This window comes from Hemicordylus capensis, chromosome 9, assembly GCF_027244095.1.
Source record: "Hemicordylus capensis ecotype Gifberg chromosome 9, rHemCap1.1.pri, whole genome shotgun sequence".
In the NCBI taxonomy this organism is placed as follows: Eukaryota; Metazoa; Chordata; class Lepidosauria; order Squamata; family Cordylidae; genus Hemicordylus; species Hemicordylus capensis.
The window spans coordinates 8,656,415-8,681,077 of NC_069665.1; the positions used below are offsets into that span (position 1 = coordinate 8,656,415).

The following is a 24,663-nucleotide window of genomic DNA, read 5'->3' on the forward strand; positions in this document are numbered from 1 at the left end:
TAACTTGTCCATAGTTTGCATGGGTTATTTGTATGTTGGAGAGCTCTTTGTAAGAAATCTGTTATGGGGAGATTTGGCCATATTAAGGCAGAATGGTACATTGTTTGAGGAAAAAATAGCTTGTAGAAGTCGGCTAAGAGCGACAGTAATTATTAAGGCTCTCGCTCAACTAAGAAATCTGATTAGATAAATATTAGTATGAGTTGGTTGATTGCTCAGTTAAATTTGCGTAAGATTGCATATGAATACAAATGAGCAAAAAAAAAAAAAAAAAAAAACCCAAACAATTTTGTTCAGCTGCTAGCAGAATCTTCCCTTCTGCAGCCAACTTTGACCATTCGGGGAAATGGGCAGCTATTCATCTGGTAGAGCAAGCCCAGATTAACTGACACCCAAGCAACCTGGGTGCATAATTTGGGATCAGTTCCCGAGAGTGATGCAATGCTGTAAAGTATCTCAGAGAACACAGAGAGTCAGGAACTCAGACCTTGTCAACAGGAAGACATTTTTATTATAAGAACACACAATAATCAGGCATTGCATATTTGCTGCTAAAATAGATGTAACAGAAAGGTTCTGAGGGCTGAGACTTTTGAGTTTATTTTATTTATTATTATTATTTCTTTTTTGCAGTCAAACAGGTGTTATTGACTGGTTTGTTTTATCCAGACATCGAGTCCTTCCCAAGGACCTGGGATGTCAGAATGTTATCGATATTATTGTTTGTTTGTTTTTAAATTTATATACCACCTTTCATTAAAACAATCCCAAGGGGCAGTTATATGTATCGCCACAAAATGTAGGCTGCTCCCAGTAAAGTTGCTTTTTGTAGTTGGTTCAGGCTGATGGTGATTTCTGTGGCCCCGATGGTGTTGAGGTGCTCTTCAAACTGTTTTGGAATTGCATTTAGGGCGCCAATTACTACTGGGATTATTTTGGTCTTCTTCTGCCACAGCCTTTCAATTTCAATTTGTAGATCTTTGTATTTGGTGATTTTTTCTGTTTCTTTTTCTTCTATTCTGCTATCCCCTGGTATTGCTATGTCGATTATTTTCACTTGTTTTTCTTTCTTCTGGTGTATTGTGTGGCAGATGTTTGTCTGTTTGTAGTCGGAAGTCCCATAATATTTTCACATCTTCATTTTCTGCAAATTTTTTAATTTTGTGGTCCCACCAATTTTTGGCTGCAGGTAGCTTGTATTTTTTGCAGATGTTCCACTGTATCATTGCTGCTACCTTGACATGCCTTTGTTTGTAGTCAGTCTATGCAATATTTTTTTTATTATTATTATTATTATTATTATTATTATTATTATTATTATTATTATTATTATTATTATATTCAATTTGCAGACCAACCTGATATATGGCTGGAAATTGAACTCTTACAAGACTCTCTTTGATTCAGCGGAGACCATGGTCAGCCTTCAGTTGGGAATCTTCAACTATGAAGAGGTACAACATTGGCCTTGCAGAAGCTTTTCTGATACCTGAGGTTGCATCAGTTTTAGCTACAAGCAACCATTCTTATTTAGCACCATAAATGCACATAGTGCTTGACAAAAGATAAGAGGACCAGTCCCGGCCCTTAGAAGATGACAGTCTAAGGTTTGACTTGGGATAGAAGAGAGGATGGGAAAATGGAAGCAGGGATAACAGGGGAGGAATATGCATTTATTTTGGGTTAAGTTACCACTGGATTTGGGACTAGGGGGATTGTGCCAAAAGCTTCACGGAAAAAGTAGGCTTTGAGGAGAGATCTGAAGGAAGATATGTGGAATCGTGGAAGTGTTCTGGTTCCAAGTGTGCACGGAACCAGCACCTGCCGGTTCAAAGGTGGGGGGATCTCTTTAAGGACAGGAGAGGGTGCTATTACCCCTCCCACCGCATTTCCTGCATCAGCACTGCCTTTTAAAACGATTCCAGCAGTGTACCTCCTTGCTGTGTTGCTTCCTTGGCACATGCAGCAGCTACTTCTGGTCAATTCTGGTCTGAGGAGGCACCAAGGTGGCAAGGAGGTACCCTGCCACCCCGCCAGACTGTTGTTCAAGGCAGTGCTGGCGGGGGAAATGCAGCAGGAGGAATAAGATCGCCCTCCCCATCCTTAAAGAGATCCCCCCCACCTTCGAACCAGCCGAACCGCTGGTCTTTCAAACCGGTTTGGAGGCCATAAAGGGCCTCCAAGCCTGTTCCATGCACATCTCTAGTTCCAGGCACGAGGAGGAGCAAGGGTGAGAGGTGGAGTCGTTTGAGGGAATAGGAGAGTTTTGGATGGCCGAAGGTAATGGAGCTGGAAGAGGGAAGGTCATGGGTAGAAATGTGTTGGGAGAAGGGCGGCCTCTGTGTGAGGCAAGGTGAGGCGGTCGCCTTAGGCAGCAGCTTATGGGGCACTAGTGAGGAGGCAAGATGCTCTTCTGCCCCTTGAATTTTTTAAGGAGGGGGGGGAGAAGGGTGCACACAAGAGGGGCAGCACTGGCACTATGCCTCAGACACACAGAGGCCTTGAGCTACCATGGTGTTGGGATATGAAGGGATGGACAAAGCCATGGTGGGTGGCTTTGTCAACACAAAGGCCTGGTGCACACAGTCATTTGAATCTAGGTTTCATATGGGTTTCCAACATTAGTGTGATGGTGTGGACCCACGCCAGCTTCAGGAGCTGTGCACCCCCTTGATTTCCTGCCATGTGTTAGCAAATAATGAGGGAGGAGGGGCAGGGAGTGATTGTCTGTGAGACAAGTGCTGGGTGGGATGCTTGTCCTTGAGCGATCATGGGAACCACCTTAAAGAATTTGCACTAGATCCCTGGAACAGGCAGGAAACCAGTAATAATACCGATATGAAGAATTTATGTCTGCATTATATAGCATAGATAGGTGGACCTCGTTACCCGTGGGGGTTCTGTTCCTGCCAGTTTCCGCAGATAACAAGACCTTAAGTCAATGGCAATTGGGGGGTTGGGTTCCTGGGACCAGGGACACCTGAGTTCAAATCCCCATTCAGCCATGGAACTCACTGGGTGACTCTGGGCCAGTCACTTAACTCTCAGCCTTATCTACCTCATTGGGTTGTTGTGAGGAGAAGCGTAACCATGTACACTGCTCTGGGCTCCTTGGAGGAAGAGTGGGGTATAAATGTAAAAATAAATAAGTGAAATAAAAAGCAGAAATAAGTGAAATAAAGTCCTGTGTTATGCTCTCCAGCTATCCAGCAATGCCACCCACTCCAAATTCTGCCGATTGTCCACCAAAAATCACAGGCATTTTTTTAAAACAACAACAATGAAGAGCCACAAAATGGCTTCTTGGGGCAAAATGGTGGCCGGAAATGACCTCGGAGGTCATTTCTGGCCACTTAGGAACCACAGATGCACAGATTTTAACCCTTTTTGCACCCACATATACCAAGGTTGGGTCTCCATTGCCCAACCATGGATACACAATACCACAGATGTCAGGTCTGAATGTGACAAGGTCCGCCTGTATAAAGGAGCACCCTATTCAGGGTTGAGCCAGAATGCACTTCAGCAATGCTTATATGAGACACCAGCTACTTGCAAGTTTTTAAATGTTTCACAAGTACTGTCCCTAAAAATAATGTCCCCTCTTCTCAGCAAAACATTTTCTTTATATACGTTTTTCAGGTCTTGGACTACAATCCTGTTTTGGGCTCCTTCTTAATTGGTTCCTGCATCATTTTCATGACATTTGTGGTCCTGAACCTTTTCATTTCCGTGATCCTTGTTGCTTTCAGTGAGGAGCAGAAACATTATCAGGTCTGTTCACATATGTACGATATGGATTGCACTCTTAACAAAACCAGTGTCTGCTCTACAGATAAGACTTTATGTTAATCAATGGGATGTTACACTGTTTTAATTACGTTCGGCATTTTGAATTCGCACTGGGGGACAAAACAAAGGGTGACACTACTGAGCACCTATAATCTTATGCACCTTGTCACTGAAGGACTGGGAAAAGCAGGGAAAACTGGAAAAGTCAGGAATTTCATTTAGAATCACAAAATCTACGTAACTTTTATTAAATGAAAGCTGTTGCAAGGACTGAATAAGGCAAAGGATAAATGATATTGCAAGTCAATAAAATTGCCAGCCGCTCAGATAGCAGGAACAATAAAAGCTTTCAGACCTAGCATACTAAAATGTACACTCATTCAGCTTCCATTCACTCAGGGCTGAATCCCCTGTTGAGCAAAGAGGCACCTTTTTAACGTGGTGATTCTCTTTATTGAGCAGGGAGAAGAGCAACTGGCCCTATCCATCCCCAGCACAGCATCCCTCCAGTGGCTGTTGCTGGTGCCAACCTTATGCTTCTTTTATTTTAATTCAATTCAATTCAATTCAATTCAATTCAATTTATTTATTTATTTATTTAAAATATTTATACAACGCCCCTCCAGTGCAATACTGCTCGGGGTGGCTTACAACAATAAGATAGACACAGATACAAGTAATAAAACTATTTTATTTTATTTTATTTTTAAAAAGTCAGATTAAAAACAACTATTAGGTTCAAATTAAGACTGAAAATTATAAAAAGCTAAAGAACCTACCAGATATAGCAAAAGAATGATGATGTTAAAAAGCCTCCTTAAGAATGTGTGTGTTAAGATGTTTTTTAAAAACACTGAGGGAGAGAGCATGGCGAAGCTCTACAGGGAAAGCGTTCCAAAGCCAAGGGGCCACAGCCGAAAAGGCCCTGTCTCTAGTCCCCGCCAACCAGATCTCTGTTAGTGGCGGGGTCATGAGATTGTGAGCCCTTTGGGGACAGGGGACCATTTTATTTATGGATTGTTCATTTTTCATTTTGAGAACTTTGGTTGAAGAGCATTATATAAAAAAATTCATAGTAGTAGTTGTAGTCCAGGTTCACTGGGCATGGAAAGGGGCAAGAGAAGTGGCTATAAAACAGGCCAAGGGTTTAGTTTAGTTGTCATTTCCTTTCAGATGGTAGCTTCTCCCAATGGCTGTTTTGTTGGGCTTGTCTCTTATCATTCAGCTGTAGGTAACTTGTCTTCCTGATATCTGTCCAACTCCCAAGAGGACGGTCATCTGCTGGACATCTTTTCCCTCATAGAATGCAACTTCTCTCCGGCTTGGTTAGGGCTTTGGCTGCCCAGCTGTCATTTAGGTCACATCATCACATTATTTAAGGATACTGTTTTCTTCACCCGATTCAATAAAATTGATGCTTTATTGCATGTCCTTGGCATGATACTCACGCGAGTGGAATTTTCCTCTCAGGCTTGTGAGACTTCACCAGTTCTGCTTTTTAGCTGCAAAGCACAGATACAATCCAGCCACACCCAGGACGAGCTCTCTGTAGAATGTCTCCAACCCATTTCCCCTACCTAACGATCTAGTAATATATTCAACACACAGGGGCTATTCACATGACCGCTCTCGCAGGCAGGTGGGGGGAAGGCACTTCAAGGAGGGTTCCACCTACCTTCCCCCAGATGATCGTGTGCAGCCCCTGCAGCATGCAAGAAAGCCGCACACCCACACAACCTGTGCGGCTCCTGTGTGAACAGAGTTCACACAGCTGCAGAGCAGGAGCATTCCCGCCTCTCCTACCTTGGCTGAGCACTCCTCCTACCCTCATCAAGACTGTGTGAACTAGTCTAATGTAATTCTGGCCCTGCCGGAAAACCGTCTCTGTTGCTGTGTTACAGTGTGGGGTCCTCATAGAGTAGGGCCCTGGGTGGATGCTCTCCTAGACCATCCACCCCCTTCAGACAGCCCCGGATAGCTTGTTTGGATGAGGTCCAATTTTAGCAACTTCTTTGCCTGTTCAGCTGGAGGTGATTTTTATTCAACCCAATTATCAAGAAAGCTGTTTTGTAAGGATGTGCGAACAGGTTCAACATCAAACCTTCAACATCAAACCTGTTTGGTCCGATGGTCCGATACCCTGGTTCAGTATCGGACCGGACCCGCTGCCCCCGAACTGAACCAAATGGGGGGCGGTTTGAGGGGGTGCAGAACCAAATTGGCCTGGCCTGGCCGAACTGGGCCAGCTGGTTTTGTGCACACCCCTACTGTTTTGCATATAGGGCTAAAATGTCCTTGATTACTGCTCATCTAGCATTCTTTGAAAGGTTAACATACTTTGAAGGAAGCCCTCCAACCTATTTAGGGTTGTGTTTCATTGCTGATAAAAAAAATAGTCCAGGAGATAAAGATTAGATTAGAATCTGAGAGCCAGCGTGGTGTAGTGGTTAGAGTGTTGGACTAGGACCAGGGAGTCTGGAGTTCAAATCCCTGTTCAGCCATGAAACTCATTGGGCAGTTCTGGGCTAGTAACATCTCTCACCGCTTAACGAACCTCACAGGGCTGTTGAGAGGATAAACATCACCATGTATACCACGCTGGGCTCCTCATTGGAAGAGCAGGATAGAACTATAAAAAATTTTAAAACAACAACACAGCTCAGTCACAGTCACTGAATGGTACTCCCTCTTTCCTTCTGCAAAATGGGAATGGTTTATAGTCAGCCACAGAAGAGAGGTTTCCTCTGAGGAATGCTTTCTAGAATACACACTACCACAGGGGTAAAATGCTTCGGCCTGGCAGGATTGTATTGAAAAAGATCCCCAGAATCTCAAACTCCTACAACGAGAAAATACACCTACTTTTTTGCCATGCAAATACAACGCTGTAGCACTATAATGCAAAGATAACATCCAAAAGAAGGCATCAGAAATGTGAACGGCACCTCGCTGTCAGCGCAGAGATGTGGTGTCACAACACAAGAAGTACGGAAGCACACTTTGCAGATCCGTAGATCTGGAGATCCGTAGATCTGGATCCGTAGATCTGCAGACACTGCTGTAGGGTTTAATCTGGAAAGCACCAGGATGAATCAGGAAACAGGTTTAGAAAGCGCGAAGAAGCCACAGAAAACCCGATCTTGAATCTAAAGAGTGATCTATAACTTTAAGTAGGACCTATTGAGATCTTCTTTTTCTTACCTGTATTATTGTGACTGCGAATCCTATACAACCAACAATGCATTGTTATATACATATTTGTAGCATCTTGAAACCTTTTCTTTTCCCCCCCAAGGCTTCCGAAGAGGAAGAGATCGTAGATCTACTGCTGATGAAAATTTGCAGTTTCCTTGGGATTAAATGCAAAAATGAAGCAACCTGTAGCATGCCAGGGGAAGACCTGGTGAGCAATTAACAACTGGCCGCCCAATGCCTGGTTTCCCATATCAATTTATGTCGCTTGCAGCTGCCTTTAGACAACGTGGCTCCCATGTTTGAGAAGTGCCCCAGCAGAACACAGAACGGAGGCTTCAACCCACTCTGTATTAACTATATTTGGAATTGTGACTTTACAGCTGTATTGACAGATTTGGCATGAATGGTGAAAAGAATCATAAAAATGATGCTTAATTATGCGTACTACCTTATTCCACTCTTATTCCATGATATAAAATAATAAACATGGTGCATCTATATCTTCTTGTTTAAAAACATGATAAAAACACCGTGTATCAGTTTCATTTGCAAAATGCTCTGTTTGGAAATACTGTATATTTAGAGGCTGAATCAGTACGGTTTGGTTGGCAAGTAAACAAGAGGCCTTAAAACCGATGAATACAATTATGAACTACTGTACTGCGATATAAATATAATAAAATAATGTCACACTGCATACGAACAGTGCTGTATTGCATAAAATGTGTTGCTTTGTGGTATAGGGGCATCCTCCACCTGTAGACACAAGTCACACATTATTCTCCCCTTTGCTGGTCTTGTGGTAGAAAGCATCCCCTTTGCTAAGTGGGGTCCACCCTGGTTTGCATTTGAATGGGAGACTCCATGTTAGAGCACTGTAAGATATTCCCCTCAGGGGATGGGGCTGCTCTGGGAAGAGCATTTCCATGCTTGCATGCAGAAGGTTCCAAGTTCCTTCCCTGGCCTCTCCAAAATAGGCCTGAGAAAGACACCTGCCTGCAACCTGGGAGAAGCCGCTGCCAGTCTGGGCAGACAGTATTCAGCTGGATGAACCTAGGGTCCGACTCGGTAAAAGGCCGCTTCCTATGTTCAATTCCTGGCATCTCCAGAAAGCCCGTTATGGGACTGGGACAGACTGAACTAGAAGAACCCACGGCCAGCTCCAGTGGTTCAGTTTGCATTTCACACAGGAGGACTGTGGCTCAGAAGGAGAAGAACATCTGCTTTGCATGCAGAAGGTCCCAGGTTCAAGCCCTAACATCTCCTGGAGAGCTGCTGCTGCCAGTCTGTGCAGACAATACCGAGCTAGTGAGAGAGAGCTGTGGTGGTAGCAAGCACACAATTGCCCCCTTTGCTAAGCAGGGTCCACCGTGCTTCGCGGCATTTGAATGGGAGCCCACATGGGTGAGCACTCCCTGTAAGAGATCCTGCGGCTCCTCTGGAAAGAGCATCTGCATCATGAAGTTCCCTCCGAGGTAGGGCTGAGAGAGACTCCTGCTGCCTGCAGCCTTGGAGAAGCCGCTGCCAGTCTGTGAAGACACCGCTGCGCTAGGCGGACCAAGGGTCTGGCTCGGGGCTGGGCAGCTTCCCTTGCTGGAGCAGCTCCGCCTCCTCCTCCAGCCCAGCCGGGCCTCCCCTCCCCGCCTAGGCCCGCCTCCTCCTCCTCCTCCCCTCCGGCTGGTGTCCTCCTCCGGCCCGGCCGCCTCTCTCTGGAGGAGCAGCAGCAGCAGCAGCCCCGCGATGGCAGTGGCGGCGGCGGCGGCGCGCGCGTGGAGACAGGCCGGGGCGCTCGGAGCCGCCGGCCTGCGTCGTCGCGCCTTCCTCGGCGGGGGCTCCCGGCTGGCTTGGGCCGGCAGCGGCAGCAGCCCGCAGGCCTCCGCCCCGGCCCGGGGGCTCCGCGCCAGCCCCGCGTTGCTGCTTGCCGGTGAGTCGCGGCCCGGGGGCGGGGAGGAGGAGGCGGCGGCGGCGGCGGCGGCGAGGGTAGAGCTCACCCCTCCGTTGCAGCCTTTGTGCTTGATTAGTGGGTGCGATCTCAATGTGGCAACGTCGTGTGTGTGTGTAAACGCGTGCCATGCAAGGGGCACAATCCGGCGCGGAGCTCGCTCTGCTGTGCAAGCGCCCCCCGCCCGCTTTTCCAATGCGCGCACAAAGCGCCGAGTCCTGGGATGCTCTTGCGCGTCGCCGCTGCTGCGCGCGGGGCTGTGCCTTGACGCCGCAGCCGCCGGCCGGCCCTTCTCCTCCGAGGCCTCTCCCAGGAGGCTCCCCGGGAAACGTGGCGCGCTTCCATTCGCAGCCTCGGGCGGGCCGGGCTCCGCGGCGCCCTCCTACGCGCCACTGCCGGGGCCGGAGGGCCGCTGGGTGGAAGCCGGCGGGGCTTACTCTCGAGTCGGCGGTGGGAGCAGGCCCCCGGGAGGAGCAGTGCGGGGACTGCCCTCGCGCAGCCGTGCAAAGGGTTGCTCTGTGTGTGTGTGTGTGTTGTGTGTGTGTATTGATGCTGTGTATAGCATTTCTGTATTACTTGCGCGGTAGTAGTGTGGTATTGTTTGGACGCAGGGGGTGTGTGTGTGTCAGTGTCCAGGGAGAGGCTGTTTTAAAGCTGCGAACAGAACTTCGTCCTACAGATATTACCTGGGTCCGGAAGGATGCAGTTAATTAAAATTATTTGGGGTATTTTGAATAGGTGGGAGCCAAAATGTCTTGCCCATTATATTTCTGTTTGGTTACTAGGAACATAGGAAACTGCCATATACTGAGTCAGACCATTGATTTATCTAGCTCAGTATTGTCTTCACAGACTGGCAGCGGCTTCTCCAAGGTTGCAGGCAGGAATCTCTCTCAGCCCTGTCTTGTTGGAGATGCTGCCAGGGAGGGAACTTTGAACCTTCTGCTCTTCCCAGAGTGGCGGCTTCATCCCCTGAAGGGAACATCTTACAGTGCAAACACTTCTAGTCTCCCTTTCGTATGCAACCAGGGTGGACCCTGCTTAGCTAAGGGGACAAGTCATGCTTGCTACCACAAGACCAGCTCTCCTCTCCTCTAAATTGTGTGTGTGTGTATTAGGGATGTGCACAAATCACAGTTCGTGCACCGATTAGAAGGGCAGTTGGGGCACCTTGAAGAGCGAGGAGAGGAAGTCCGTACCTGCTCCTCCAGCACTCGCTGGCTTCCAGCTGCGACACCACGCATCCCAGCACTCCTTGTGTGGTCCCCAGAGCCCTTGGCATAGCAGCAGCACACAAATGGCGTCTGTGCATGTGTGGCGGCCATTTGCATAATCAGCAACCATGCTGGCCACGCCAAGGGCCGCCACACCTGTGTGGCAGCCATGTGCGTGCCACTGCTGCACCAGAGGTGCTGGGAAGCGCAACGCCACAGCAGGAAGTAAGAGAGCGGTGGAGGTGGAGGTATGGACCGGCTCTCCTCGCTCTTAACAGTGTCCTAACTGCCCTTCGAATCGGTGCACGTATCATGATTCGTGCACATCCCTAATACCAACACACACTCGCTGTTGCTTCTGAGTACGTTTACAGAAAACTAGCTCTGCAGTTTGTATTGCATGGCTTTCCAGGGTACAGAGAGTGTGGGTCGGTACTCAATTCTTGGTGGGTGGCCAGAGCAGGGTCCGTGGGTGTGATCCTGCTCTCTCCTCTCCCATCACCAAGTGTTGAATATCCAGATGTTATGTTACCAGCACAGAGGTAGGCTTTCAGTGGAATAAACTATTCATCTCAAAAACCATCATGTTTCCCTTTATACCAGGGCTACTCAACTTTGGCCCTTCTGCAGATTTTGGCCTACAACTCCCACCATCTGAAAATCCCACGTTGTGCATCTGGTGAATGGTCTATGGTCCATGAAAGCTTAAGCCACAGTAAAGTTGTTTTTAAAATGCCACAAGACTCTACCAGGCCTGCTCAACTTAAGTCTCCCCCCCCCAAGTTGTTTTTGGACTACAACTCCTATAATCCCCAACCACAGTGGCCAATAGCCAGGGGCTGTGGGAGTTGTAGGCCAACATCTGCAGGAGGGCTGAAGTTGAGCAGCCCTGCGCCTGAGCTATTGTGAATAATTAGATGCATTCTCCTTGTGCAGGAGAACTCTACACTGGATTTGTACCCATGGGTGGTGTGTGTACTGGTGGGAACACTGAGATTAGGTCGCTCGTGGGGAAGATAGCTATCTTGAGAAGTAATTTGGGGAGTTAGGAGGAGGCTCAGAGAAGATGGGGGTGGAGGAGATGACATCTTAGAGTAGGACTAAGGACCTTGTGGATTTGGAGGTTGTATGCTAGCAGAAGAGGGTTGGTTTCAGCTGTACATGGCTCACCTTTGCTGTCACTAAAATTATTGACGTCCCGCAATTCTGATTGTGCGCTATTGTTCTGGATGTAAGAAGAGTCGTGCCGGATCAGACCAAACGTTCATCAAGTCCAGCATCCTGTTTGCCAAAGTGGCCGGCTGCTTGTCAACACAGAGGTTCCTCATAGCCAGTGACACGTGGCCGTTCCATGAATTTTGTCCAATCCCCTTTTAAAAAGCCACCTAACTTGTTGCCCGTCGTCACATCCTGGGCCAGCACATTCCGTAAATTATGCAAGGTGTGAAGAAAGCCCTTTATTTTCCTCTGTCCTGCATTTTTTGCCAACCAATGACTTCCCAAATTCTAATATTTTGATAGATGAAGAATAACATTTCTCTATCCACACCTTGCACAGCATGCATCTTTTTATAAACCTCTTATCATATCCCTCCTTAAGAGGGGACTAGGGTGAACCTGCCCCCTGCCTTTTCTCCTAATTTTGTTAACATATCGGTACCCCAAATCAACTCCCCACTTTTGTTGGTGCCCCCGACCCTGAACTTTTAGAGTGGCTACTGGCTTGTATCTGCTTTCTAAACTAGAATCTCAAACATTTTAGCCTCAAGAGCCATCTTATTTATTTATTATTTCTCTGTGTAAACAGCCATTTTTGGAAGAGGGATATAGAAATTGAATGAATGAAGAAAGTCCCCAATTATTCTGTTTGCCCTTTCTGCATCTTTACCCGCTCTGCAGGGTCTCTTTTAATATGGGACAACCAAAACTCAGTTCAAGGGTGGCTGCACTGTAGCTTTGTATGAGGGTATTATAATACTGGCAGCTTTTATTTTAAACCTCTTTCCTAGTAGTTGCTTCCATGGGGAAACTTTCCAATTCTAGACTTTCCAGAAAATCCATATTATCTTGACCCTCCATATATAAATAAGCATCTAAATAAGCAAAATAAATACAAACACACCTGTTCAACCATGCTTTTTGTAAATTAAAAAAAAAATAGTTAAATTTTTAAATTGTTCGGTGTTTTTAATTGGTGGCTTTTAATCTTTAAGGCTTTATTTTAATTTTGCTGTGAACTGCCTTGAGATACCGGTTGTAGTTCGTATATAAATATGCTAAAATAAATAAATAAATAACCCACGTCTTGTTACTCCAGTGTCTAGAACTTTGTACATGTGTATATACATACATGTACCATTAATGGCATAGACACCTTAAATCTTTTACCTGCAACATCTTACAGTAACTCCCTGTCCCCAGCACAAGTGTTTTGCCACTTTGGCCTAGAAATAAAAACAAAAACAACCATTAGACCTCTGCACAGTACTGAGCTATGTGCAATTCAGTGCTGGCATTGGGGTGCTTTAACAGAGGCCCGTCTTAAGAGCTCTTGGGTGAAAGTACTGGAAAGGGCTACACTTCCCAGCATGCCTTCCAAGATGATTCAGGGGCTCCAGAGATCTCCATTTCCCTCAAAGGAGTATTTAGCTTTAGCCAAACCTTCATACTGGCCCAATAAACAATTAGGGTTGATGGGAGCAGTGTTCCCCCTAACAGGGATTACCAGCTGTTGTTGACTACAACTCCTAGAATCCCCAGGCAAAAGTCATTGCAGCTGGGGATTCTGGGAGTTGTAGTCAACAACATCTGGCCTCCCTCCACTCTTTCATGAAATATGCCAATCTCAGTCCAGACTTTGGGTATTCCCAAGCCATCCTATAGTTCCAGTGCCTTTGCTTTGCAGAACTTCTATAGAAATTGGAGAAGTGATGGATTAGACCTTTTCCAGCTACCTTGCACAAGTGCATCCTGCAGATTCAGTTTTTCTGCTAGATCCGGTCAAGGGCTGCCATGATTGCTGATGTGCAAATAAGTGAAGCTTATGAGGGGAAAACAGTGAGCCTAATTTTTTTACTACTACTAGATTAGCATTACCACCTAATGGCGCAGCGGGGAAATGACATGACTAGCAAGCCAGAGGTTGCAGGTTCGAATCCCCACTGTTAAGTTTCCCAAACTATGGGAGAAACATGTGGGAAACATCCCTTCCTTCCCAGACTATAGGAAACACCTATATCGGGCAGCAGCGATATGGGAAGACACTGAAAGGCATCATCTCATACTGTGTGGGAGATGACAATGGTAAACCCCTCTTGTATTCTACCAAAGACAATCACAAGGCTCTGTGGTCGCCAGGAGTTGAAACTGACTCAATGGCACACTTTACTTTACTTTACTTTACATTATCATCACAGGTGGCCCTTCTTATTCACATGGGTCCCATTCTCGCCAATAACCGTGAGTATGGGAACCGTGAATAAACGAACCTTACCCCTATGGGGATCTAGGGGTTAGGTTCCTACACACATGGGGAATGTCTTACAGCATGCAGTCGCCCATCTAAATGCAAACCAGGACAGGCCCTGTGTAGCAAAGGGGGCAATGCGTACTCACTTCTGCAAGACGAGCTCTCCACCTTGGAAGCTCCCCCCGCCACCTTCTTTGCAAGAACCTTGGGAGACACCAAATGGCAGCTTGTACAAAAATTCACATCGACAGAATAAGGGATTTTGACATCAGGGTTCCAGGAGAACTTTTTTGCAGGGCAGGAGGGCAGCAAGAGAGACTGCTTTGTCCAGGAAGAAAGGGACAGAAATGGAAGAAAGGAAGAAACGGAAGAGCCATGCAAGAAGAAGTGGACAGAAATTAATGAGAAAGGAAGTAAAAGTAACCCTGAACACTCAAAAGAAAGATTTGCAGTACAGGAGAACCTTGTTATATGCGGATTCTGTATCCGAATTTTGCGTATTCATGGGTGTCCAATTGACACCCAATTTCAGTATTCGCAGATATGAAAGGGTTCAAACCCATGGATCTGCAGTTCCTAGAGGGCTGGTAGTGACTGTGGAGGTAACATCTGGCCACCATTTTGTCCATGGGAGCCATTGTGTGGCTCATTTCAGCAAACAAAAACAAAAAAAAGTGGGAAATCCACAATTTTGGGGGCCATTTTGGACTTGGGCGGGGGCATTACTGGACACCAGGAGACCCACGGAGCACGATAAGGCTCTTTATTTGGCCCATTTCAGTGGGTTTTTAAAAAAATGTCTGGGAATCTAACCCCCACGTTCCCATAGACTCAATTACTGATTATCCACAGTTTGATTACCCGCAGTAATCTGCGGAAACGGAACCCCTGTGAATATGGAGGTCCACCTATATTGGCAGAAAGAGATTTGCAGTTTTGGCCGGAAGGGAGGGAGAAGTCAGTCCAAATGGCCAGAGAGCTGCTTCAGCTAAGCCCAGGAGTGACCACCCCTGCCCCACACAAACTGCGTGGTGGCCAGGTTCCACCCCCCCCACCCCACTTGCAAATTGTTTGTTAATGCCTCGCAGAATGGAACATAAATGGTGATGGGTGTACAGATGGTTCTTGGAAGAACTTCTTCGTCGAATGCTTATCTGTGCAGCATTAGCTCGACACCCATTTTGTTTTAAGGTAAAGGTCAGGCTTTGGGGCTGCTCCAAGTGGAGTTACTTATTATATTTTGCTGCGGCTATAGTTTGCATTTAGCAGGTTTGCTGGCTTAAAAGGGTTGTTCCCCTTGATTTTAGTTCTCTCTGCTACATCCTGAACCTGTTACACAGTATGGAAATCCCATTCAAGTAATCACACTTTACTCAAGTTCAAACTTAAATTGTTGTCGGCCTTCTGGTGACTTTTAATTTTTAGGGACCTTTTAGGCATCTCCTTACTTACTTACCCTGAAGTAAGTCCTACCGTGTTCATGGGATTGCTTCCTTGTAAAGTAAAGTAAAGTAAAGTGTGCCATCAAACCGATTCCAACTCCTGGCACCCACAGAGCCCTGCGGGTTTATTTTAGTGGAATACAGGAGGGGTTGACCATTGCCTCCTCCCGCGCAGTATGAGATGATGCCTTTCAGCATCTTCCTATATCGCTGCTGCCCAATATAGTACCAGTGGGGATTCAAACCGGCAACCTTCTGCTTATTAGTCAAGCATTTCCCCGCTGCACCACTTAAGCTTCCTTGTAAGTGAGTTCAATACTGCAGCCTTAGTACAGTATTGCAGCATTGCATTGCTAAGGATAATTATAATGCTAGGAGGTACAGTCGATCATTGACCAGGCACAGCAGGGCTCAAGAAATCCCCTAGTCTACTTGTCTGTGATGAGTGAAAACTGATGCCTGATGAGTAATGTACCAACATAGCTTGAGAAAACAATCTGACGAGTAAAATGTTTTGGCTGGTGAACTGAGCCAACATCTCTTTACCCTTGGGGCAAATTCATTTTGTGTGGCTTACACTTTCAGAAAAGTTCAAGAAATTAAATATGTGTAATCGAATTTTTTTTATTAACATGCTTGCAAAAGGGAACTAAAATAACAGTTTTACATTTAGAGGGATTCAGTGTCAATAATTAATTTGGTTGACTAATTACCGTATATGGTAAATTTGAGAAATATCTTCAGCTTCTCATGGATATGATGTTATTTTTGAACTATTGATCTGATTATTGAGTGTAAAAAAAATCTGTTAAGAACAGTAACAGTTAAGATATGATTAATATATTCAGAATTTCTTCTAAAAAATATTCCCCCCTCCAAAAAAAACCCAACCCCTTTCATCGAGCATATTCCAGTGTAAAAGGTAGTGCATTCAGCTAATTTAAGTGGCAAGATTGTTTATGCAGTATTTGATATATTTAGGTAATTGTAACTATTTTTCACAAACAAACTCTTCAAAATAGATAATAGGTTTCTATAGCACAATGAAATGTGCATCAGATTGCAATGTTGGTTACTTTCAAACCAAATTTGATTACATTCCAAATTTGGCACACATTCAAATGACGATAAAATCTGCTTGCACTGGGGATAGTTAGGCCTTTATTTCTCTGAAACTGCGTGAGTCAGGCAGTGTTTATAATGGCTGACATCCTGACTAAATTAAGGAAATTAGTCTGAAAACCAGTCAGTGTATCCAAGGATGCACACACAAGATCATTTTACATCAGTTAATTAATTTCTGTATACCTTTAACTCAGGGTTTCTCAAACCTGGGTCCCTAGCTGTTGTTGGACTACAACACCCATCACCCCCTGCCACAGTGCCCAAAGGTTGCTGTGGCAGGGGATGCTGGGAGTTGTAGTCCAGCAACATCTGGGGACCCAAGTTTGAGAACTCCTGCCTTAACAACTCGTCATATATGCAATTTCTGCTAAAGAGAAGAAGGCTCTCCCTCACTTTTTTCAAGGCTTTGCGAGTGAAATGGACTTTATGGTGCAATAATAATTGCACTACAACTATTATTTTACAATTGCAAGAATAATTGGCATTTATGTATTGCTTTTGAATGCTCAAAGTACTTCACATTATCTTCAGATCACTGCTGAAGGATAACCATCTTGTTATCTTTATAACAGTCCTTGAAAGTATTACAGACACAGGGGGGAGGACCACCTAGTGATCATGGCAGATGCAAGATTCAACCTGGGGGCTTGATGATTTGGAGCTCAGTCTCACATCTCCGCTGGTGTGTTTCCCAAACTATGGGAAACTCCTATATTGGGCAGCAGCGATATAGGAAGGTGCTGAAAGGCATCCTCTCACACTTCGCGGGAGGAGGCAATGGTCAGCCCCTCCTGGATTCTACCAAAGAAAACTCCATGGCTCTGTGTTTGCCAGGAGTTGGCCAGAAAGCCGGGCATGCCGATGGCGGTAGGTTGGCCGGCCGGAGGTGCAGATGCTCTACGCCTGACCCAGCTAGTTAGATAATTAATATTGGCATTGCTCTACTGGATGATGATATTGTTTGGGGTTCTTTTTGAAAATCCGTTGACCAGTGCCACATCAACTCTCTAATATGCTCCGTTGATCTTGGGTACAGAACCAGGGGGCAATGCATTCTCACCCACACTCCATTAATGTGGATTGCACCAGACATGAATTCAATGTATAGAAGTGCAAAATCCAGTGATGTAATTCTTTTGGAGAGTTCTAGAAGCGGAACTCGTGTAGAATCGTCTTCTTCTCCTTCCGGTACCTTGCTCTCTTCCAAAGGTGCTGTGTGTGCGCATGCGCACATGCACATGTGTCTTGAGTGGGTGGGTGGAGGTGCTAATCTGCAATCCTTAAAGTTTATTTGTCATGCTATTCTGAATATGTTAAATCTGTATCTTTCTGCTTTATTATTACTTTATTGCAGGGATGGGCAAACTTGGTTCTCCAGCTGTTGTTGAATTACATCTCCCACCAATCCCAGCCACATTGGCTGGGGATGATGGGAGTTGTAGTTCAGCAACAGCTGGAGGGCCAAGTTTCCCCACCCTGGCTTTAGTGGGTGGTCCCCCTCTCTGCCAAAGGATAAAGTAAATGTGCATGTGAACAGGGTTTCTCAAAAGTTTTGATACTGTGACTCCTTATAATCAGGGGTTCTCAGGCTATGGGTTGGGAGTGGGACTCCCCTCCTGGGGGGGTCGCAAGCAACTTTAAAAGGGGTCACAAGTGAGGTAGGGGCCTTACCTACTATCTCATTATCACCCTGCTCCACCACCCGCAAAGCTGAGAGCAGGCACAGCAGTGGTACTTCCAGGGGCCAAAAGAGTTACATCCTGGGAGATGACCCCCTGGGGGCTCCCAACCCATGGTTCGAGAACCCTTGGCACACATGAAAGTGTTTAAAGTGTGGCTTGGATTTGGAATGTGAATGTTTTATGGAGGAATTTCGTTCTCATTTGAGGATTCTGAGCTAGGCAGTTGACACCAGTGACTCAGAGGCAAAAACCATGCTTAGAAAGAAAAGATATACTGAAGGCTTTTTGCTGAAATACCCCAATTGCTTTGTGTTAGCCCGTAGATTCACAGACAAGCATGAGTGGATATCCCTTGAAAATGGCATTGGAACCGTAGGAATCAGCAATTTTGCACAGGTACTTTCTCTTTCCTCTTTGTGTTTTCTTGCAAATTTTACATCTGTCAACCTGCTATTGGCCTTGATCTTTGGAGTCTTTATTATTCTAATTGCCTCTTCTGCATACACAGCCAAATTGTGGACTTGGAACTCAAAGCATGTCTAGAGAACACAATTGGTTGCTTCAGACCCACCCCATCACTTTGGCAGTACGCTTATGACTCAATGAGAATTGTGGCCCAGTCCAAGCCTTTATGGCTTTCTGTTGTTTTAATTGTGGATAGTCCTTATTAATGTCAGCATTTATGGAAGCAAAACGTTCCTTGTATTTGGGGCAAGGAAACTCCCAGGTGTGTGCTTACCTGCACACTTGAAGGTTTGACACAGGTATGCCCTTGAAACTGGCACCATGTTGTTCTAGAACCTAAAAAATGGTGCTAATACTTCAGAAATGTTTCCAGTTTCCACATAGGAAGCTGCCTTATACTGAGAGACCACTGGTCTGTCTAGCTCAGTATTGTCTATGGACTGTCAGAATTAGTGCTGTTACTCAGTTAAAGAAACACCAGTTAATGAAATCTGCATATGTGCAAAATGAAGTTCCAAGCAAGAAACATGTGTTGTTTTCAGGCCACATTCACCTGATGAGAAGAATTGTGGTGAAATAGTAGGGCTGTGCAGTTTCGCGTGGTTTGGTCCAAATTCAGTTCAAACTGGTTCAAAGTGGTTCAAAGCAGTTCGCAGTCAAACCACTCAAACCAGCCCGGTTCGAACTGGTTCAAGGTGGTTCAAAGCGAACTGGTTCAAAGTGGTTCGCAGTCAAACCACTCGAACCAGCCCGGTTCGAACTGGTTCAAGGTGGTTCAAAGCGAACTGGTTCAAAGTGGTTCGCAGTCAAACCACTCGAACCAGCCTGGTTCAAACTGGTTCAAGGTGGTTCAAAGCGAACTGGTTCAAAGTGGTTCACAGTCAAACCACTCAAACCAGCCCAGTTCGAACTGGTTCAAGGTGGTTCAAAGCGAACTGGTTCAAAGTGGTTCGCAGTCAAACCACTCGAACCAGCCCGGTTCGCAAGCGAACCGATTCTGCACATCTCTATTAAATAGTTAACAGCAATTGGTGAGCTCCATACGCTACTGTGGAGTGGGTTGTGAGAACCCGGATTTCCTGGGGAATCTTGGTTAAATTGCTGAAGTTCACCAGCATTTAACTGGGTTCAAATCTGTGCCTCTTGGAAGAGATTGCTTGCCACCTGCAGTTGTTATCACTGCTGCCACTTGTATTTTTGTTTAAATCTGCCAGACTAAATGACCTTTCAGTTTATCAAAATATGTGTCATCCCCCCCGCCCCCACAACAGGTAATTAAACCAATTAGGCAAGTAAACATTGCCGCTTTAATCAACATATTGGTGACAGGATCGCAATGCAGGACAATGTTTCCTGCGTAGCTGGTTTGGCAGAACTACTCCATGGCTGCTTTTCAGAGTTCGATTTTTTTAATGACAACTTAAAAATCGAACATTTTCCACCTCTCGTTTTGGAGAGTAGTCCTTGGGAACTGAAAAAGGAGTAATGCCTCACAGCCTATACAGGCGGAGATACACATTGGGGGCCTTGTTTAAACTCTTGTTTAAAATCCGGTGGAGTCGAACGTTTTGATAGCTTTTTCGTTCATAAACTGTTCCGGGACGCCTGTGCTTTCATTTCAGGAAGCGCTCGGAGACGTGGTGTATTGTAGTCTTCCAGAAATTGGAACAAAGCTGAACCAACAGGGTAAGTGTATGTGTGGGTTCCTCTCCCCCCCCCCACCCCCATTTTAATAAACCTTTGCCAGATACTTTGACTTTCAAATCCAACAATAATGTAGTCCTTGGACTGGGACCGCAGGAACTGCATTAGGTGCTTTCAAGAGCTGGAACCTGTTAGTGGAATTTGACCTGGTTTCCTTTGCCCTCCCCGCCTCCCCTTGCTATCTGACGTCACACCACCACCTGCTTTTAAAATGCATTTTATTTCGGAAAGCGGCTTATCGTAGAGCGTGGGCAGCCACTGTGTGAAAGAGAGAAGCCTTGCTTTAGGTGTGATCTTGGGATCTAGGCTTGTGTACGTATCGGTTAGTGTTATGAGCCCATTCCAGTGGTCAGCACTTTCCGTGGGGATGAATGCTCACTGTGATTCTAGGTCTGCACGGCTAGAGATGGAAAATAGGGGCTAGCATTGCAATACTATCAGTGGGCTGCCGTGCTTGTATTGTCCTGGCCAGCGGGCCTGTTAGAGTGTTAGACTAGGACCGGGAAGACTCGAGTTTGAAACCCCATTCGGCCATGAAACTCACTGGGTGTCTCTGGGCCAGTCGTGCATCTCTCGGCTTAACCTACCTCACAGGGTTGTTGTGAGGATAGAAATAGCCATGTACACCACTCTGAGCTCCTTGGAGGAAGAGCGGGATATAAATGTAATAAATAAATAAATAAATAAAAGGTTTGAAAGCGCAAAAGTACATTTTAGCATAATCCTTTGGGGAATAGCGATAAAGAAAGGGTGACAATGCAGAGAAAGCTCGTAAGTGCAACAAAGCTATCCCCTATTTTCCATCTCTGGGGGTTGGGCGGGCAAGACTGTTTATTATTTATTTGTTTAAAATATTTATACTCCAGTACACAACTGCCAGGGTGACTCACAGCATTAATAAAACAGATGCAATATAAAGTAAACAAAATAATAAGATTAAACAGGATAAAAGACCAGGCTAAAACCATATTTAAAAGTATAGATTTTAAAAGTTTGAAATGAAAAGTTATTAGTAAAAAGCTAAAAACTAAGAAACCTACCAGATATAAGCATTCTATGAGCATTCATTCCCTGAGGTGGTACCGGTGGCCAAAATTTGTGGACCTGGCTCAGATAAAGAGACGTTGCTTACTGTATCTGCTCTTGAGTCGAACTGGAGCCTGCATTTAAAGATGTGTCTGATAGTTTAACCCAGTGGTTCTACTGCTGAACCTGCACAATTTCTCTGACTACTTGTAAGGGGTAATTTGGCCACTCAGAAAACAGATCAATATTTAGTTTAACATTAGTAATCTTTGTAACCATTGCAGATAAACGCATGCAGTTTTAAACTGACTGATTTTCCTTTCTCCGGTTTTGTATTTCAGATGAGTTTGGTGCTTTGGAAAGCGTGAAAGCTGCTAGTGAACTTTATTCTCCTCTTACGGGAGAAGTAACGGAAGTCAACACTGCCCTTGCAGATAACCCGGGACTTGTCAACAAGTCTTGCTATCAAGATGGTAAGAGATTGCACTTTGCCTCTCAGAGGATTTCCATCTCTGAGGTCAGCAGAAGGCCAGGAAGGCAGCGTTGGAACTCCCCTTTACTGTATGATGCTTGTGGCAGTGAGGCCAATTGGTGGAACTGGTGTGGCAGCACGGAATGTTCGGTTGCTGAGAGAGCTAAACAGTTTGCAGTCTGACTTCAGTGAAGGAAACACTGTCAGTTTGGCTGGAATTAAAGCCCCTCAGCATGGCTGAGGCCTGTGATGTCCTTTACACATCACAGGGGCACTGTGGGGGGTGTTTTTCAGTGGCTTCACCCCAGTTTATTTTATTTTATTTTATTTTCCACCTGTATATCCTGGCTCTTCTGCCAAGAACAGAAGGTTATGTTTATCCTCACAGGAGCCCTGTGAGGTAGGTTAGGCTGCAGGATAAGTGGCTGGCCCAGAGTCACCTGGTGAGTTTCATGGCTGAATGGGGACTTGAATTTGGGTCTCCACTCCTCTAACCACTACACCATGCTGGCTCCCCAACAGTAATATCATCGTATTTATATAGCACTCACAGGGCTTCAAATGGTCTTTGTGGATTGTGGCTGAGGATGATGGGAGTTTTTATTTATCTGTCTATCAAATCTATTTATACATTTATATTCCGCTCTTCCTCCAAGGAGCCCAGAGCAGTGTACATAGTTAGTTTCTCCTCACAACAACCCTGTCAGGTAGGTTAGGCTGAGATGGAAGTGACTGGCCCAGAGTCACCTAGCGGGTTTCATGGCTGAATGGGGATTTGAACTCAGGTGTCCCTGGGCCTAGTCCAACACTGTAACCACTACACCGCTCTGGCTCCTTGTAGTCCAACAATGTTTAGGATCCTCTGCCTTACAAGAAACCTGTGGAGTAGGTCAGTAGTACTGTCTCAGTATTGCAGGTCCCCATTTGGGGCCTAAAACACACTCTCTTAACCACTGCAATGGGCCTCAGTGTTGTAGAATCATAGTGGTTTGAGTGCCCAACTTTAGTCAGTGAAGCATTACAAATTATTTTCCAAAATTTGTATTGCCAGCGTGAACAGAAACAACCAGAGTGCCAAGGAGCTATAGTATACATTGTTTTAAAACTGCATTCTTTCCTGGCTCACAGGTTGGCTTATCAAGATGACTGTGGATAACCCTTCAGAATTTGATGAACTGATGAATGAAGATGCTTATGAGAAATACATAAAATCAATCGAAGAATGACCTGAATGTTTAAAGTAAACCAATACAAGCTACTTACTTCAGTGTAGATTGTCCTTAATTAGTGGTGTACAGAAAGTCCAACTCTGAGCAGTCCATCAAGGAAATATACCAGGAAAATGTGCTGCCATTGAATCAAGTTGTACTTTTCTCTGAACTGTCCATAAGTGACTGCATATCAGAACATTGGCATCTCTTTTGCACACCTTCTGCTAATCACTGGATTCCCCCCCTCCTCACTTTAGCCTAGTAAGTGTAATTATATGATGTCAAAGTTTGAAGTTCATAATTGCACCTGGAGTAGAATAAACTTTGTTCCTAAAATAAATCCCAAGTATTGATAAAGTAGGATTATAACATGCAACAGCCTTAATTTCATAGCAGACAGGTTTTCTTTCCCCCCAGTTGTGCAGATTTCTTCAGACCTCTTCCACCCCGGTACACCAGTCTGCTTTCAATCAGGTATTGTCATATTGAAGCTGTTTCGTTGCCTTCTGAATTTGTGAAGGCTTCTGTTGATTGGAGCCAGAACTTCATGTTTTGAATTGAAAACTGCTGAGATGTGAACATTTTTCTACCGTTAAAGCTTACTGCTCTGCAGCAGAACAGATAACAAAAGTTAATAAAAAATCCTGACTTTACCGGATGTGTTTACTGTTCCCTTTTTGTGCTCCACAGTAGCCTTTCGTTGGGATTAATGTTTAATGATGATTTTTTTGTACTGTTCTGAGATGTGCAGGATTAGGTTTCTAGCTGAACCGAGCCAAAATGTTGCAATGCATTGAGCTGGTTGGAGCGTCTGCATTATGTCCTAAACTAGGGGGTTCTCAACCTTGGGTCCCCAGATGTTGCGGGACTAAATCTCTCATTGTCCTCACAATTCCTGGCCATCATTACCTGGGAAATTTTGCCAGTGAAAATTTTGCCAGAAATTTTGCCAGCACCACGCCAAACCAACATTTAAGTGGGATTGGTAATCTGGGATTTAATCTGCTTCCCAAATCCTGAGGTCCGAAATGGTACAGTCCACCCTTATTCTTCTGGGTATAAAAGGTAAAGTGTGCCCTCGAGTCGGTATTGACTCCTGGCGACCACAGAGCCCTTGGTAGAATATAGGAGGAGTTTGCCATTGCCTGAGTATGAGATGTTGCCTTTCAGCATCTTCTATATCTCTGCTGCCCGATATAGGTGTTTCCCATAGTCTGAGCTAGATAGACCAATGGTCTGACTCCGTATATGACAGCTTCCTATGTTCCTCTGGTCCCAGGTTCGATCCCTGGCAGCATCTCCAAGTAGGGCTGGGAAAGCCTCCTGCCTGAAACGTTCTTGTCAAAATAGTCATAGGAACAGAGGAGGCGACTTTATACCGAGTCAAACCCCTGGTCTATCAAGCTCAGTATTGTCTGCACAGACTGGCAGCGGCTTTTCCAAGGATGCAGGCAGGAGTCTCTCTCAGCCCTATCTTGGAGATGCTGCCAGGGAGGGAACCTGGAACCTTCTGCATGCAAAGCAGATGCTCTACCACTGAGCTAAAGCTGCAGCCCCACCCAAGACGGGATAGATCCTTCCATCAGGACATAATTGTAATCCATGTGTTCAGGTAAACCTTAAACTAAGGAGGGGGGGAAAGGGCATTGTGATGAATGGCAGAAGAAATTCCAGATTCAGGATGTCCTTTCTAACATTAAAGAAGCTTGAACTACATTATTTTATTTTTACACGTGTATCCCACTTTTCCTCCAAGAAGCCCAGAGCAGTGGATATGGTTATGGTCATTCCCACAACAACCTTGTGAGGGAGATTAGGCTGAGAGGTCAGTGCCTGGCCTTGAGTCACCCAGTGAGGCTATTCCCATGATCACTGGGAAGCAGGCTAAGGGAGCTTCGCCCGCTTTCCAGGGATCGTGGGAACC

General features: G+C 45.5%; 2 protein-coding genes across 2 annotated transcripts in view; both read left to right on the top strand.

Annotated features, from left to right (window-relative positions):
- Positions 1 to 7,763, top strand: part of PKD1L2 (polycystin 1 like 2) — an 88,854-nt gene extending 81,091 nt beyond the window's left edge. Inside the window, exons 40-42 of the mRNA XM_053271336.1 lie at positions 1,353 to 1,454; positions 3,643 to 3,774; positions 7,088 to 7,763. Of these exons, the coding sequence (XP_053127311.1) occupies positions 1,353 to 1,454; positions 3,643 to 3,774; positions 7,088 to 7,207 (354 nt within the window). The 3' untranslated portion in view covers positions 7,208 to 7,763. The remainder of the gene's footprint in view (positions 1 to 1,352; positions 1,455 to 3,642; positions 3,775 to 7,087) is intronic.
- An 881-nt stretch (positions 7,764 to 8,644) lies between these two features.
- On the top strand, positions 8,645 to 23,392 carry GCSH (glycine cleavage system protein H). Its single transcript, XM_053271455.1, has 5 exons — positions 8,645 to 8,911; positions 18,178 to 18,257; positions 19,949 to 20,012; positions 21,398 to 21,529; positions 22,657 to 23,392. Exons 1-5 carry the CDS (start codon positions 8,728 to 8,730, stop codon positions 22,752 to 22,754), a joined length of 558 nt encoding a protein of 185 aa, XP_053127430.1. The 5' UTR covers positions 8,645 to 8,727; the 3' UTR covers positions 22,755 to 23,392.
- Positions 23,393 to 24,663: the final 1,271 nt, after the last annotated feature.

What these genes read in the sequence shown, in the direction of transcription:
- GCSH (XM_053271455.1), top strand. Translation starts at nt 8,728, where the DNA reads ATGGCAGTGGCGGCGGCGGCGGCGCGCGCGTGGAGACAGGCCGGGGCG. An exon ending in CCCCGCGTTGCTGCTTGCCG is followed by an intron (nt 8,912 to 18,177) that starts GTGAGTCGCGGC and finishes GCTTTGTGTTAG; the next exon opens with CCCGTAGATTCACAGACAAG. An exon ending in CAAGTCTTGCTATCAAGATG is followed by an intron (nt 21,530 to 22,656) that starts GTAAGAGATTGC and finishes CCTGGCTCACAG; the next exon opens with GTTGGCTTATCAAGATGACT.